General features: G+C 41.4%; 1 protein-coding gene across 2 annotated transcripts in view; it reads right to left on the bottom strand.

Annotated features, from left to right (window-relative positions):
- Positions 1-15,093, bottom strand: part of UNC5D (unc-5 netrin receptor D) — a 703,309-nt gene that overhangs the window by 142,866 nt on the left and 545,350 nt on the right. For both annotated transcript variants that reach the window (XM_086943775.1, XM_086943776.1), the window contains one exon: positions 11,897-12,124. In XM_086943775.1, coding sequence (XP_086799901.1) covers positions 11,897-12,124 — 228 coding nt within the window. The remainder of the gene's footprint in view (positions 1-11,896; positions 12,125-15,093) is intronic.

The raw sequence follows: 15,093 nt of genomic DNA, 5'->3' as shown, positions 1-15,093 counted from the left end.
CATATATAAAGAACATGACTATATATGGCAGCACTGCCCTCTGCAATTGTATCTGGACCACATCGACACATGTATATATCGCGCAAACAAGCCTGCAGTACTGCTTAAGCATGGGCGAATTTTGCGGATCTCGCGTTCGCGAATTTGGCGGATTTGCGGATTCGCAATCCGCAAAATCCGCGAATTCCCGCGGATTTGCGGATTTTTTTTTTTGTGTTCGCCCGTGTTTCTGCCAGTTCGCGAGGGTTTTTACAATTTCGCAATTTGCGAACTTACCTGTCGGGTCGCAAGTTTTGCGAACTTGTTGTTTCTACGTGTCCAGCCTGTTTGGGACACTCTTCTTCATCACTGCCACTCTCTGTCACCACTGCCACTCTCTGACTACTCATGCCACCCTCTGGCCCACCCATGCCACCCTCTGTTTCATCACCACACCCTCTGGTTGTCCAGTGTACATTATTTTCGGCAAAGCAAAGCACACCTTCCCTGCCTCAAGTGACCTGAATTAATTTGGGGCTGATTAATGTGTCACAGAATATTTTTTTAGCTGGCACCTGCTTCCTTAGTGCGCCCTGATTAGTGATCTTTTGCACTTGCTAAGTGCTTTCATTGTTGCAAAATTAGTTACAACACCTGCCCTGCCCCAACTGACAATAATGAATTAGGGGCTGATTAATGGATTTTAACTTCCAGCCTGGCTCCTGCTTGTCTCCCTTAGCTGTAATTCAGGACCTTTGTGGCATATGTGTAACTATTCTGAGGTTCAGAGCAGGGTCACATAATAGTTTCAACTGGCAACTGAACTCTGGAGGGGCCCCTCAGGAAGCACTACAGGAAATGGCTACTAATGATGAGCCTGAACTTTTGAACCTGGTAAGTAGTTACTTTCAGTTTTGCTAAGAGCGTATTTCTGCAATTTTGCACTTATTCGCGGGGCGCGAACTCACGCGAACAGTGCGAGCAGTGCGAGCAAAATCCGCTGCTCGCGGATTTGCGGATTTTGCGGGAGATTCGCGAATCTCGCGGATTGCGAATTTCCCGAAAATCCGCAAAATCCGCGAGCGGAACGGATTTTCCGCCCATGCTTAGTACTGCTGTATGGGTTGTGGTGAGATATTTACGGGGTTGCGACCAGAGGAGCCTCAGGACAATAGCGGTACATATATAAATAAGTTGGCTAAAGTTTTGGAATAAAAATCAGTGGTTGAAGAAACTGGTATCCTGTGCTATTTCATTACCTGTTGCACTCATGGACGGGTCGTGGTTGAAATATAAATATAAATATATATATATATATATATATATATATATATATATATATATATATATATATATATATATATATATATATATGCAGCAATACTCCACAGCAACTTCCGGTCCTCGGGACGGCGATGCAGGAATATATAGGCATATATATATATATATATATATATATATGCAACCCGACATCCTTCAAAGGCCTGTACAAACACAAACGGGCATACCAAGACTACGGGATAGCGTAATCCCCACACGCATGAGGCCTAAACTCCATAAAGAACACTGCATGTTTGTCCATAAGTGCCGACAAGCCCACTATCTGCAACGAGACCGCATACGGCAATGTAAATTCCGTCACACACATATCCACTAACTTGCCTGCCACCCACAGCGCATATATTACGGCTCATTTGAGATGCCAGCTGCATCACTAATAAAACAGTACTTACGAGGAATACTGAGCAGGGCACCATATGTGGCACACGGGAACACGCCGGGACGTTACAGAAAGCTCATGCACTGACAGTACATATACCTGTCAGAACACCTCTTCCATGTCCATGGGAGCGTGTATTCAGACACACACCATGAGGACACATATACAAAGAGATAATATACACTGTGAAGGAGATTTGGTGCATTAAACAGCTAGACATAAAAGGATTCAGCAACACACATTGTTAAAAACAATTTAAAGCTTTATGTTGTTTTAAAAAATCGGTCATGACCAATGTAAAATGTTTTCGTTCTTGACAATATAACCTTCTATGTCTATGTTAATGTCACATGTCATGCTGCCATTCCCCCCACATCCAATGGGTTGTAAGGTATCACTATACATAAAGCGCACAATGTTGGTGACAGTAGATGTAGTAAGCAAGGCGGACTTGTCCGCCGAAACGCGTCTAATCGTTTTCTTGAGATTAAATTACCTTTAATTTGGAAACCCACTGAGTCGGTGCCTGTTTGTCTTTGAATGAATGATTCAGGACTGGATCTACATTAAGAGGCTGACTGGAGCCTTTTTACACCGACCCTCCTCGATCTGGTGCTCCCAATACCCAGTGAAGCTAAACTTGGACATTCTTCGGAAAAGAGGATTACTGGGAGCACTCCGCGGCAAGAAACCAACGAAGCAGACACCGCTTCTGCAACGCAACAGTGAGTATCCTGATCCTGTGGGTCCGGAGGGCTACTCAGGGGATTGGTGAGGCTCATTGAGGCACACAGAGCGAGTGTAGTACCAAGCGTTACATTAAGCCTGTGGGAGAGGTAGCCCTGAGGCAACACAACTCCAAGATCATGATGGCAGCTGATTGGGAAAAAGAGCGCGAGGAGGCAGCTCTGGATATTTTCAAAGACAATGATGAGGAGGTTACAGATCCAACCCCAAGTAGAGGTGCACAGCAAATCGAAGAAGGCACTGATGTACGAAAATTACTTAATGATCTTGAAAAATTGAGCAAGAGTGAAGTGTCCAAGTGGTGGGAGTGTACCTCCCTAAAAAGATACTTAGAAGTGGGCAGAATACCAAGAGGGCTAAGAATATTATTAGCACCAACTTATGAGAACCCAGACCCCGAGATGCTCCAGGATTGGGCAGACAACAGCACAGAATCATCAAAAAACCATGCTGCGCATCCTAATAAAATATGCAAGCACAGACAGAGGGAAACTACTTGCAAAAATTGACTGTATCATGGCGGAATTAAGCAAACTATCGAACCAAGAAGACGTAAAGAAAGGACTAACAGAAATAAACACAAGAGTACAAAAACTTGATACCACAATAAAATTAAGAAAGGCTGAAAAATGTCAAAGGGATCACAATGACTATTTACAAGGCAGGATATATACATTTGCAAGAAAATTCGACAATATCCGTAGTCAACAACTGTCTGCAACAAACACAACTCAAGGATATCCCCACGTACTCAGTGAGTCAGAAATCAGCTCAGGGGCAGAGTCAGACCCGATACAAACGCACAAGCCACGAGCCAAGGGAAACAAGTACCTACTCCTGTGGTGGAATTTGCCTTTTTACGCATGGAACGGCTGCAGAGCCTGAGGCCAAGATCACAAAAGCAGGACCAGACATTAAACAGACCTACCCCTCAAAGAGCCGAAGGAGGAAAAACAGACGGTGGGGGAGACATGGCTCAAAGAACCACAGCCACATACAGACAGAACAGGAGAAGATGAAACTCAAAACACCAACAAAAAACACAGTTCTAAATCTTTCTAACATGGATTTGACACCTGATGAAATAACGACTTTGGAGCTAGGACTATCATTTTGCAAGGCAACAAATTTTAATTATACAGAGACAAGAATAGATCTCTATCATTTCACTCGGAAACTTAAACTGAACAAATACTTCATGAACCAGAAGGACAAATCCTCGGATCCACTAGGAAATCTGGCAACCACAACCCCAACAACTGCACTAAATGAGGCAAATTTGGACTTTCTGAGGGAGATGACGAAGGACGAATTAGATCTGGCTGAAGGGGAACTCAGTAACACACAAGCGGGAGCCCTGGCCAACTTGACAATCTACGCCTCAGAGAAAACACCATTCAAACCAAAATCTGTATTTTACCCACCAATGCCAAGAGATAATATTGACGTATTTGCCGATAAAGTGATAAAAGATCTTAAAGACTTAGCACTGGAGAGTAGTACAACATTTAACAAGAACTCCCATGACTATAGGTCCAAATATTGCAAAGTAATGGACAAAATAAAACAACGGCAAGACATTGTCATTCGTTGTGCCGACAAAGGGGGCAACATAGACCTATGGCCGTTGGAGATGTACAACCATGAAGTCATGAAACAACTACAAGACAGACAGTGCTATGTAAGAATTAATAGTACCAACATTGCAAACACCAAAGAGAGATTCCATGCATGCCTGTACGACTGGAGAACTAAAGGACTGATTACCAAAGCTGAGTTCACTTTTCTGAAGAATGACTACCCAATCACCCCTCAACTGTACTTAATACCAAAAGTACACAAAGACATAAGATGCCCCCCGGCCGACCGATAATTTCAGCAATCGGCAGCCTATTAGAAAACACGAGCAAATATATAGACTTTTTCTTACAGCCACTGGTAAAAGCATTACCAGCATTCTTGAAAGACACTGGGGATTTTCTGAAATGTATCTGTGATTTTGTTTGGCAATCTGACTATGTATTTGTAACACTTGACGTCCAAAGTCTATATACGAGTATTAGACACAGAGATGGACTGAATGCTATGAAACATTGCCTCAGTAGCAGAGACATTACCCTACATCAACACACAGTGATGTTAGTGCAGATGGGAGAATGGTGCCGTGAAAACAATACCTTCAGATATGACAAATTACTCTTCCAATAAACACAGGACTTGGCCATGGGTACTTGCTTCGCCTCCAGTTATGCTAATTTGCATATGTGATGGTGGAAGGAGCAAGTTCTCATGGTCCAACACAATCACACATATTCCAACAACATCGCACTATACAAAAGGTACATAGATGATATCTTTCTGGTATGGAGGGGAACAGAAGAAAGTGCAAGAGAGTTCGCAAATACAATCAATGAAAACAACCTCAAACTAAAATTCACCTGCTCTACAGGCACAAAGAGTATTGTGTTCTTGGATCTAGAGGTCTTCCAGCATAGAGGCAAAATAGAATCCAGAACACATAGGAAGGAAACGGCTGGGAACACTATACTCCACGCCACCAGCTTCCACCCCAGAAGTCTTAAAGAGAGCATACCATATGCGGAATGCCTTAGAATGAAACGTAACTGCAGCCTAGACTCTGATTTGAAAGCCAATACAGAGAGTCTCTTTTCAAGACTGAGAGAAAGAGGCTATCAGGAAAAAACACTAGGCAAAGCAAGGAAGAAAAGTGAAAAACTCAGTAGACAAACACTACTAAGCTGTAAGACCGTAAGAGTCAAGGAACAAAGCCCAGCCCCAACATTCACACCTAGACTGATACATACAACAAACATCACAACAATGTGCGTAAAATCCTGTATAAGCACTGGCCTCTCATCAGATCAGACCGTACCATAGGACAGACATGTGCCAAACTGCCCCAACTCACTTTCAGAAAAGCAATATCGATGAGGCAAGAAATAGTTAACTACGCACCGACAGTGACCAAAACCAAATCATGGTTCTATGCACAGACAGGGTTCTATAAATGCTCAAGGTGTAAAGCCTGCAAACACGGTGTGAACACTAAGACGGTAGAATTCCCTTTTAGGCAGACACCATTCACCATAAAAGAACATTATACCTGCAAAACTGATTTTTCAATCTATGTTCTCAGTTGCACCTGTAAAACACTATACGTGGGGAGCACCATACATCAGGTGCATGTAAGAATCCTCCAGCACTTAAGGGCAATCAGCAATGATGATCCGGCCTACCCATTCGCAAGACATATAAACACACAACATGGGGGTAAGACAGAAGAGCTCACATACTTTGTAATTGACAGCGTGGCTCCAAATCCAAGGGGAGGAAACAGGCTAAAAACGTTTAGGAGACTGAAATCCAAGTACATCATACACTTAAATAGCAAAATACCTAATGGACACAACGCCGATGAAGCACTCAGTTCGCATCTGTAAGGAAAGACTCAGATGGACAACGGCAAATACATACCTCCTCGCACTGACATGAATACCCAATCAACTGTAACCATCTAGTTTCACCATCTTAGATATAATTTTTAACCCACATACAACACGGAACCTTTTGTAAATAATAGCACACACTCACTTCACTTTAGGAACGACTAGGATAAATGACAGACCATCAGATCATCCACATACACCCCTCCTCAATCTAGCAAATTTACTCTTGCTTCTGGAACTGTGAAGATATAGTAAATGAGCTATGAGACCGGCACACACATGCCTGACACAGTACTGGTGATGATTACTGGGCAGGGGATAACACACGCTGAACAGGGTGCAGGGTACCCTCGGACCAGGCCCACAAGGGCCCCATTCACCAAACACACACAAAGAACATTTATGGTTGACAGCACTATCTATTACGCACTCAGCGACAATACTTTACTCATGTTATAAATCTGCACATGGGTCTAAGACACACAGAGTAAGAGAGTATGCGGTAATAGGGACCGACATACAAGCATTATATGCTTAGTCCCAAATACAACCCGACATCCTTCAAAGTCCTGCACAAACACAAACGGGCATACCAAAACTACGGGATAGCGTAATCCCCACACGCATGAGGCCTAAACTCCATAAAGAACACCGCGTGTTTGTCCATAAGTGCCGACAAGCCCACTATCTGCAACGGGACTGCATACGGCAATGTAAATTCCGTCACACACATATCCAATAACTTGCCCGCCCCCCACAGCGCATATATTACGGCTCACTTGAGATGCCAGCTGCATCACTAATAAAACAGTACTTACGAGGAATACTGAGCAGGGCACCATATGTGGCACACCCGAACACGCCGGGACGTTACAGTAAGCTCATGCGCAGACAGTACATATACCTGTCAGAACACCTCTTCCATGTCCATGGGAGCAAGTATTCAGACACACACCATGAGGACACATATACAAAGAGATATTATACACTGTGAAGGAGATTTGGTGCATTAAACAGCTAGACATAAAAGGATTCAGCAACACACGTTGTTAAAAACAATTTAAACCTTTATGTTGTTTTTATAAAATCGGGGATGACTAATGTAAAATGTTTTCGTTCTTGACAATAAAACCTTCTATGTCTATGTTAATGTCACATGTCATGCTGTTGTTCTCTCCACCTCCAATGGGTTGTAAGGTATCACTATATATAAAGCGCACAATGTTGGTGACAGTAGATGTAGTGAACAAGGCGGGCTTTATTTCTCCGAAAAATCAGCATGACGCATTTCGGCTGCGTCACTGCAGCCTTGATCACATGACCCCCCGGAAATAAATTGGTCCTTAAATAGTGACTTCCTGGCTGAACAGATTACGTGGGGTATGAAATAGAGCTAAACAAACTACTTCAAATGTCCGTATACTTGAATGGGTCTCATTAAACAGTGTAATTGATTCATAAATAATTAAAATCTTATAAACATACAAACATTACACAAAATAGGTAAAAAATAATATTTAAAAGTTAAACTTGAAAATATTAGCAGAGCAGCAAAATAAATAGGACTATGTTACATCTGTTTAAAAAATACAGGATCAACACACTAGTTCCTATTATCATATAAGCCAAGTGGCTTAATACCTTGCCTATACCCCATAAGGGGGATCCTAAGCTCATATGAATACTTTTGAAAACACTTTGTAATCAGGACAGAATAATAAAGTGCTAGTGCAAAGAATTCCTAATGTGTAAAATAGTGCAAAGTGCAAAATATCACAGAGTACTTGATATTAAAGTGTCAGATCAAAAAGTTCCAGGATAAAAAAGTCAATAAAACATAAAAGCTAAGGTAGCGGTAGCTTAATGATATTAGGCAGACAAAATTTGATATTTTACTTCCTTATTTCTTATTCTCTTCTTGAATCAAAACTAAACCCCAACAATTAAGTGCAAGTGCATAAAGTATCAAAAAATCTTTTGATCATTATAAACCATTATACATCATAGTGACGGTCACTCAAAATTACAAATATAAATATTTCAAGATACAGTTTTTAAAACAGACCTCTGGACTGCTCTTCATAAATAGCTGGACACAGTATATACAGTGACCTAGTGATGTAATAGAGGGGAATTAATCATAACGGCAGGGCAGCCAGAAACTCCTTAGCCAGTCTCAAAGGATATACAACACTACATTGAGGGGCCTGCAATTTACCTTCCATACTCATACAGGGTTACCTACAACTGTGGTCAGAGGGTAAAGTTTTCTACTTTTTTGTAAAGGAAAGTGTGAAGGTCTTCCCCTGTGTTCAACCCATTAGGAATCCTAGTGTCTAATAATAGAATGTACTTGTTTCTAACTGCCTTAGTTGCCTCTCTTTGTTGCCGACCCTTGCATTCTTGGGAACTGAATCAATGATGAAATAGCTCAAGTCATTCAAATTTTTTTTTATGAAGCAATTTAAAGTGACGGGCTACCGGGTAACTGTCATCTAAATTAACGATTGGTCTTAACCCCTTGGCTGCTGGGGCTATTCCCCTGCTGTGCTGGGAGGCGTGCACAGCGCCCCCATGCTCATGACGAGCTCAGCTCATCATGAGCCACGGTGCTCAGGTGCTCATGACGAGCTGAGCTCGTCACGACAACGTCCGTTTAATGGAACGCTCAGCACAGCAGGGGAATTAGCCCAGCTTGCGAGCGTTCCAAGGGCCATGACGAGCTTAGCTCGTCATGAGCACCGAAGCACCGTGGCTCATGACGAGCTGAGCTCGTCATGAGCATGGGAGGGGTTAAGTACTGCAGAATGTGGTTGAATGCTTGTAGTTTAGTGCTGCCAATATATCTTAGCGTGCAAGTATATTCTAATACGTAAACCGCATAATCTGTGCGGCACGTATAGAGACCTTGAATTTTGATAGGTCTTGAATCAAATGCACTAAAAAATTCACTGATGTTGACACCAAACTTACAGGCTCTGCATGAGATGCACTTGTGGAACCCAGTTTTGTTGGATAACCAATTCTTAGAGCTTACCACCTCTGGACTTGATTTCACAAGGGCATCCCTCATAGAGGGAGCCCTTCTGAAAGTGATTGATGCTTCTTCAGGTAGTAACTGAGCTAGCGTAATATCTGTTTTTAATAGTGGGCAATGTTTTTTAATGATCCCCCTGACTTTCCTTTCTTCCGTTCTAAACTTAGTGATAAGTCTGATCTGTTCTTGATTAGTACTTGGAACTAAGTTTTTCACAGCTCTCTTTTTCGATTTGGCAGTATTGTTTAAACACTCATCTCTAGTCTGACTGTTGGCTTTACTTCTACCTAGCTCTAGTTCCTTTGGGCAATACCCACGTGCTAGGAATCTTTCATGGGCTTCCATCTGGCATATCTGTAGATCTATTTCTTAACTACAGATTCTCCACATTCTCAAAAATTCCCCGTACGGTATACTTTTAATCAAATGTCCTGGGTGTGTGCTACTGGCATGCAGAATTGCATTTCCAGCAGTTTCCTTTCTATGCAACTTGGTTTGGATTTCATTATTTGTCGCATAGATCCGAACATCAAGGAATTGAATATTACATTTCCTTATGCCTGCCGTGAATTGCAAATTTAAATCATTATTGTTAATGACATCCACAAAATTCCTAGCTGACTCTTCTGTGCCCCCCCATGTCATACAGGTGTCCTCAATAAATCTCCAGGATTGGACTACATTGGAGTCAAACAGCACCTTGTGAGTCCCCCTGAGGACATGTTCCTCCCACCACCCTACATGTAAACATGCATAGGTTGGGGGGAAACATGCCCCCATAGCGACTCCCCTCTGCTGGTGATAAAAAATTTTGTTGAAAAGGAAGTTATTCTCCAAACACAGCTGTATCATTTTTACAATCATTGCATTGTGCGGTCTGTAGTTAATATTACGTTGGTCCAAGAAATATTTAACTGCATTGAGACCATCAGCATGCTTGATGCTAGTATAGAGGGTACAAATATCCAGAGCTATCAAAACATAATCTTCTTCCAATTTGATCTTGTTACATTTCGACAAAAAATGTCCGGTGTCCTTTATAGATGAAGGTACATTTTCTACTGAATCATGAAGAAAGTGATCTACATACTTAGAAACTGCTTTCAGGAAACTTTTTTGAGCAGAAATGATGGGTCGCCCTGGTACTGGGGTGATCTGCTTGTGAATTTTTGCAATGAGATAAAGGGTGGGGGTCACCGGAAAATAATTTCTAAGAAAGTTATATTCTTGCTTGCTAAGTAACCCCTCCTTTTTCCATTGATTCAATTCTTTATGCACAGTTTCTTTAACGTATTTAATCTCATTAAAAGATCCCTTTTTATAACACAAATTATCCTTCAGATGTGGTTCTTACTAACCTTTACATTAAACTGACACTGCACTTACCACACGAATCTCGCGATTTAAGCTTAAAAGTGAACTGTGTCACTTTCATATATAATTCTAATCTCACTGGCATTTTACGATAAATCATTTATGCAAAGGAAATTGGGCTGGTAAAACTGCTCAGTAGCATAATGTTTTTCTAAAGTCTAACAGGCATGAATTCCTTCACCTTGCGACTTTTGGTGGCTTTGCTGTTAATGGCTGTTTGATAAGAGAGCTATAGGTACTGACAAGTACTCCGGGAGCTGTAATTTGCTAGTGACTCAGCGTCAGTATGTGATATTTTTGCTAAGGATTTGCTGGTGAGGCGTTCTTATCATTAGAACTGACTTTAGATCTAAGAGGGCACTTTGTTCTGCATGTTATACAATCATGCCTTCCATGCATGTCTGGGGGAAAATCTCGATGCTGGGCATCACTCCCATAGAGGTATTCAAGGAAACCTTTATCTTACATCTGTTTGCCCCAATTCACATCTGAACCCATCTCTCCCTGCAAAACTTCATTACATGTGTCAGGGTCACTGCCCTGATTGGTGCTCATCTATAAGAAAGCCTACAAATGGACGTCTGAATGTTTAGTGTTACTTCTTCAAAGTGTCCTGCTACAGTCCTCCACAAATCACTTATGAGGACCAAAACGTCGGCATTTTGAGCTGTGACCTGGATGATTCTGTTAGGTAATCTAGCAAATGCATCAGTTTGAATTTTCGCCACAACTCTTTAAGCTACTATACAATACATGTACGTTTCCACTTAAAGTTACTTACAGGTTGTACACACATGACAAGTGTGCCATCATCTCATAATTATTTAAAGCATTGTGGTTCGATGTCATATGTTCTATGAATGTACTGATTGAATTAAACTTGTTCTATAAATATATTTTTAAAAAACTGTCAATCGTTTGATCCTGCAGTCACCATTTGGCAATTTTTAATTTGTGCAAAAGTTAGTTTGTTTTCGAATGCTTTCTACATTGTGTACTAGCACAGGTGAACATGAAATATCACACTTTTAGAATGTTATAATAAACCTACAAAATCCAAAGGATCCCCCTTCTCTTCTTTCTTTAGAGAAAGAAATATAGTGCAAGGTCAAAATTGCAAGAAATCAATCATACTTTGCTGGTTGGGAGTTTCCACCTTAGTGTGGTATATTCTTTGATGATAAACTCCATTTCAACCACAAATCGTCAATGGATATTGGTGCTACATGAATATTTTGTTTATTCTTAAAATTTTAACCGTTTCCTACATGCCTTTTCGATTTATCAAAGTCCACAAGCTGCTGAGGATCTAAGGAGGCGAAAAAAACTTTTACAATATGTACAAAGGTCCTTTGCCTGAAAGCCAGAGCTGTGATTCCATCCACATAGTTGTCACTTTTCTATAATGACCCCTTTCCTTCCCTTATGTTGCTCCCATCTACAGGTGCCAGGAGCAATAAAAATATACCCAAAATCTGTCAAAGTGAATATAATCTCAACAGAACCTAAGGGGAGAAGACAAAACCATCCACAAGACAATAGAAAAAAATATATATTTTCCGAAACACTAACCTGAAAGGCGTACGGTGTATTGTCCACACAGTAGACTCTCACACTGTAGTCCAACGAGTTACAGGACATGCAACCGAATACGGCCAACTTGAGATGCTTTACTGCACAGTCTGTCAGTGGCTCCCCTACCAATGCATAGGTGCCCATACTGTCGAGGAGGATATGACAGGCATAGGGGTCCAGCAGGCAGTAACAGGCAGTTGTTTCATCTTCAAGTGACATAACTTCCTGTAAACACAAAGATACAAAACATATCTGAAATGACATGTTAGCCACTTGTTGAAAGCCTCCAGGACCAATTTAGTTGGCAACACTTGCTAAATAATCGCCCATAACCTTAACAATTACATGTTGTACTTATATTATGATAGAAGACACAAATCCAAGCGGTGCTGTATAATATGTGTACAAGTTAAGCAGACACAGTATGTGTAATAGAATCCATTTACTCAATGACTGAATACTTGCTAAAAGTAACTTTACAGTTTCTTCGTTCACCCACCGTTGACCCTCAAAGTTATATGCCTCTATGTGAATGTAGGAGCTTCTAACAAAAAATCCTGCTTGGCAAGTAATGGAGGACCATCTAAATAGTGCAGAAGGAATAGTTCAGGATTGTGTACAATGGGAAGAAAGAGAAAGTATTTCTTTGTTAATGGTTGATGAGGAGATACTTGAAGGGATTTGTTTTCACATTCTATCTAAAATGGATATGTAAATGTGTAGGTTTAACAGGCTGTGGGGTTACGAAAAGTAAGTGGTCTGGCGGGTGGTGGGGATTTCAATGCAAAGAGGGAGAGCTTCATCAGTGGTTACCTGTGGGTTTATAGATAGATACATAGGGTTACAAAGGGTTACACGACATGGGGTAATCACCAAAGCGACCAATGTATTCTGGGTGTGACTGGTCGTAAAGGTATTCCATAGAGTGTTAAGTGCCTGTGCATTGAGGTATTCAAGATTAAGGAGGTCTCTTGTCTTCTTTAGGATTGTGCCATAAAATCAAACACTATGGTACCTCACTATTTTGCTAGGGGCTGTTTGAGCAGACCTCTTTTCTCTTCCCTACGTAAAGCTAAACATTTTGCATGGGACCACCAGATGAAATCATCTCTCCAGTGTTTAAGTGGGTGAGGATGGTGTCCGGTTTTAATGCAAGATCCATAAACCTGGTGGTAGTTTTTCTATTCTTTGTCCTAGGAAAGAGACCCAAAAAGCAAAGTGCAGCCATGGAAGTATCCATCTTCTAAGTAGCCTACTCAATGTCAAGAAATACAACCCTCCAAAATGGTCATAGTGTGGGGTATTCCCAAAACATATGAAACAGGTCTGCCAGAGAGGCACAATGTCAGAACCAGGGTGTCAGCCAGTCCGGTAAATATTGAAAGTAGTATATGAGGGGTTAGATATGCTCTATGTATGATATAAAATTGGATGTTTTTAAATCGAGCAATTCTAGACGCATCGTGATGGTATTCCAGGGCCTGCTGCTATGGGGGATCATCAAATACCTATCAAAATTCTCCCACCCTGGAGTTTTTAAGGGGCTTTGGGCTTTAGTACGATCTGATAAGCAGGACCTGTATAGTCACATGATTAAGTACCTGCCCTGGCCTACATTATGCACCGTATGTAGAAGTTTATTGGTGCCTGGTTCAAGAACCCTGGTGCACCAGTGCATTAACTATGGACCTTTTAATAGCGCTGTACAGTAAGAATCTGCCAGCAGACAAGCCGGTTTGAGTGCATAAGTGTTCAAAGCTTAATAGAGTTCCCTCTGAGAATATATCTCCAATTGTGTTAATGACAGCCTTCTCCCATGCTATAATTTACCTCGTTTTAAGGATACCATCCCCTATCGGGATCCCTCTAAGTTCCAATGATGGAAAGTAAGGTTGACTTTGTGTATTGTGAGGGAAACTACACTTTAGGCAGTTGTGAACAGAAGTGAGGAGCAGTGACTTCGAGACAGATTTGGTGCATCTGGGAGCAAGGCCTTTGTGTAGTTGGGTACTTGGAAGTTCAGTTTCATCAAGATGATGTCCAGTTAGCCAATACGCCATCCACTGGAGTCACAAGATAATACTTGGAGAAGTCAGGCACCGGAATTTGGCAGTCTCAATTTATGCAGTTCTACTCTGTGCCTACACTTTCCCCAAATGAATTCTATTAAAATTCAATCCAGTTTTGGAGTTTTCAGAGAGGAGTGAGGATTGGAAGGTTAGTAAAGATGGGATTGGAAGGTTAGTAAAGATGTAAAGGAGCCAGGGGAATATTGTCTTTTCTCGACAATGAGATGCAATTTACCACAGAAAGTTGGGAAATGTTCCAGAAAAGGACTTGTGAATTTAGAGTCCTAATGGTCTAGCCTACATTTCCCTCAAAAGGGCTTCTTGCTCATGGTAGAGCTGTATACACAGCTATTTTAATGTATTAGGATCCAATGGTGAATGTCTGGTATCAAGGTATATTGCATGTTCTGGTTGGGTCTTGAGCATTGTGGACAACAATGACTTGGTATAATTAATGCCAGAGATGTCTCCAAACTCCTGAGTAATGTGCACCGGAGTATCAATGTACTCAGTAAAGTGTCAGACATACAAAGAAATGTCATCAGCTTACGGGAGAGGATATGCATGTGTTTCCTTCCTGTGATGTCCTAATCCTGACCCTGAGCTCTGAGATAATCTCCAGGGATTGTTAGAGCCAAAACATACAACAGAGGGGATAAGGGGCAATCCTGCCCCATATTCATTGTCATTGAGTAGGAATAGGAGATGTAATGACCTGGCCTTACCCTGGCTGTAGGATTGAAATATAGAAGCGGAATCCATCTCTTTAGTACTGGTTCAAAGCTGAAGCTGTGTACCATCTGGATCATATATTCCTAGCTTAGAGTACTGAATAAGTGTTCGAGGTCCAATGAGAAATATGCTGATCTGGGCCAGGAGAGAAATGTCTTTTTTAATAAAGAGGAAAAGCACCTAATGTTTAGATCTGGATTGTGCCTCAGGATAAACTCAGTTTAATCCAGGTGAGTTAGGTCTGGCATAAGGGATATTTGTTGATCCGCTATAAAACGGCTGAGAATGTTGTACTCTGAAGATAGTATGATATTGGCCTGTTGGAAGACAACACCCTTGAAGAATGCCCATGTTTCAGAATGGGAATGGCAAGCACTTCCCAGTAGACATCAA

This window comes from Lissotriton vulgaris, chromosome 11, assembly GCF_964263255.1.
Source record: "Lissotriton vulgaris chromosome 11, aLisVul1.2, whole genome shotgun sequence".
NCBI classification, from domain to species: Eukaryota; Metazoa; Chordata; class Amphibia; order Caudata; family Salamandridae; genus Lissotriton; species Lissotriton vulgaris.
This window is presented reverse-complemented; position numbering and strand designations above follow the sequence as displayed.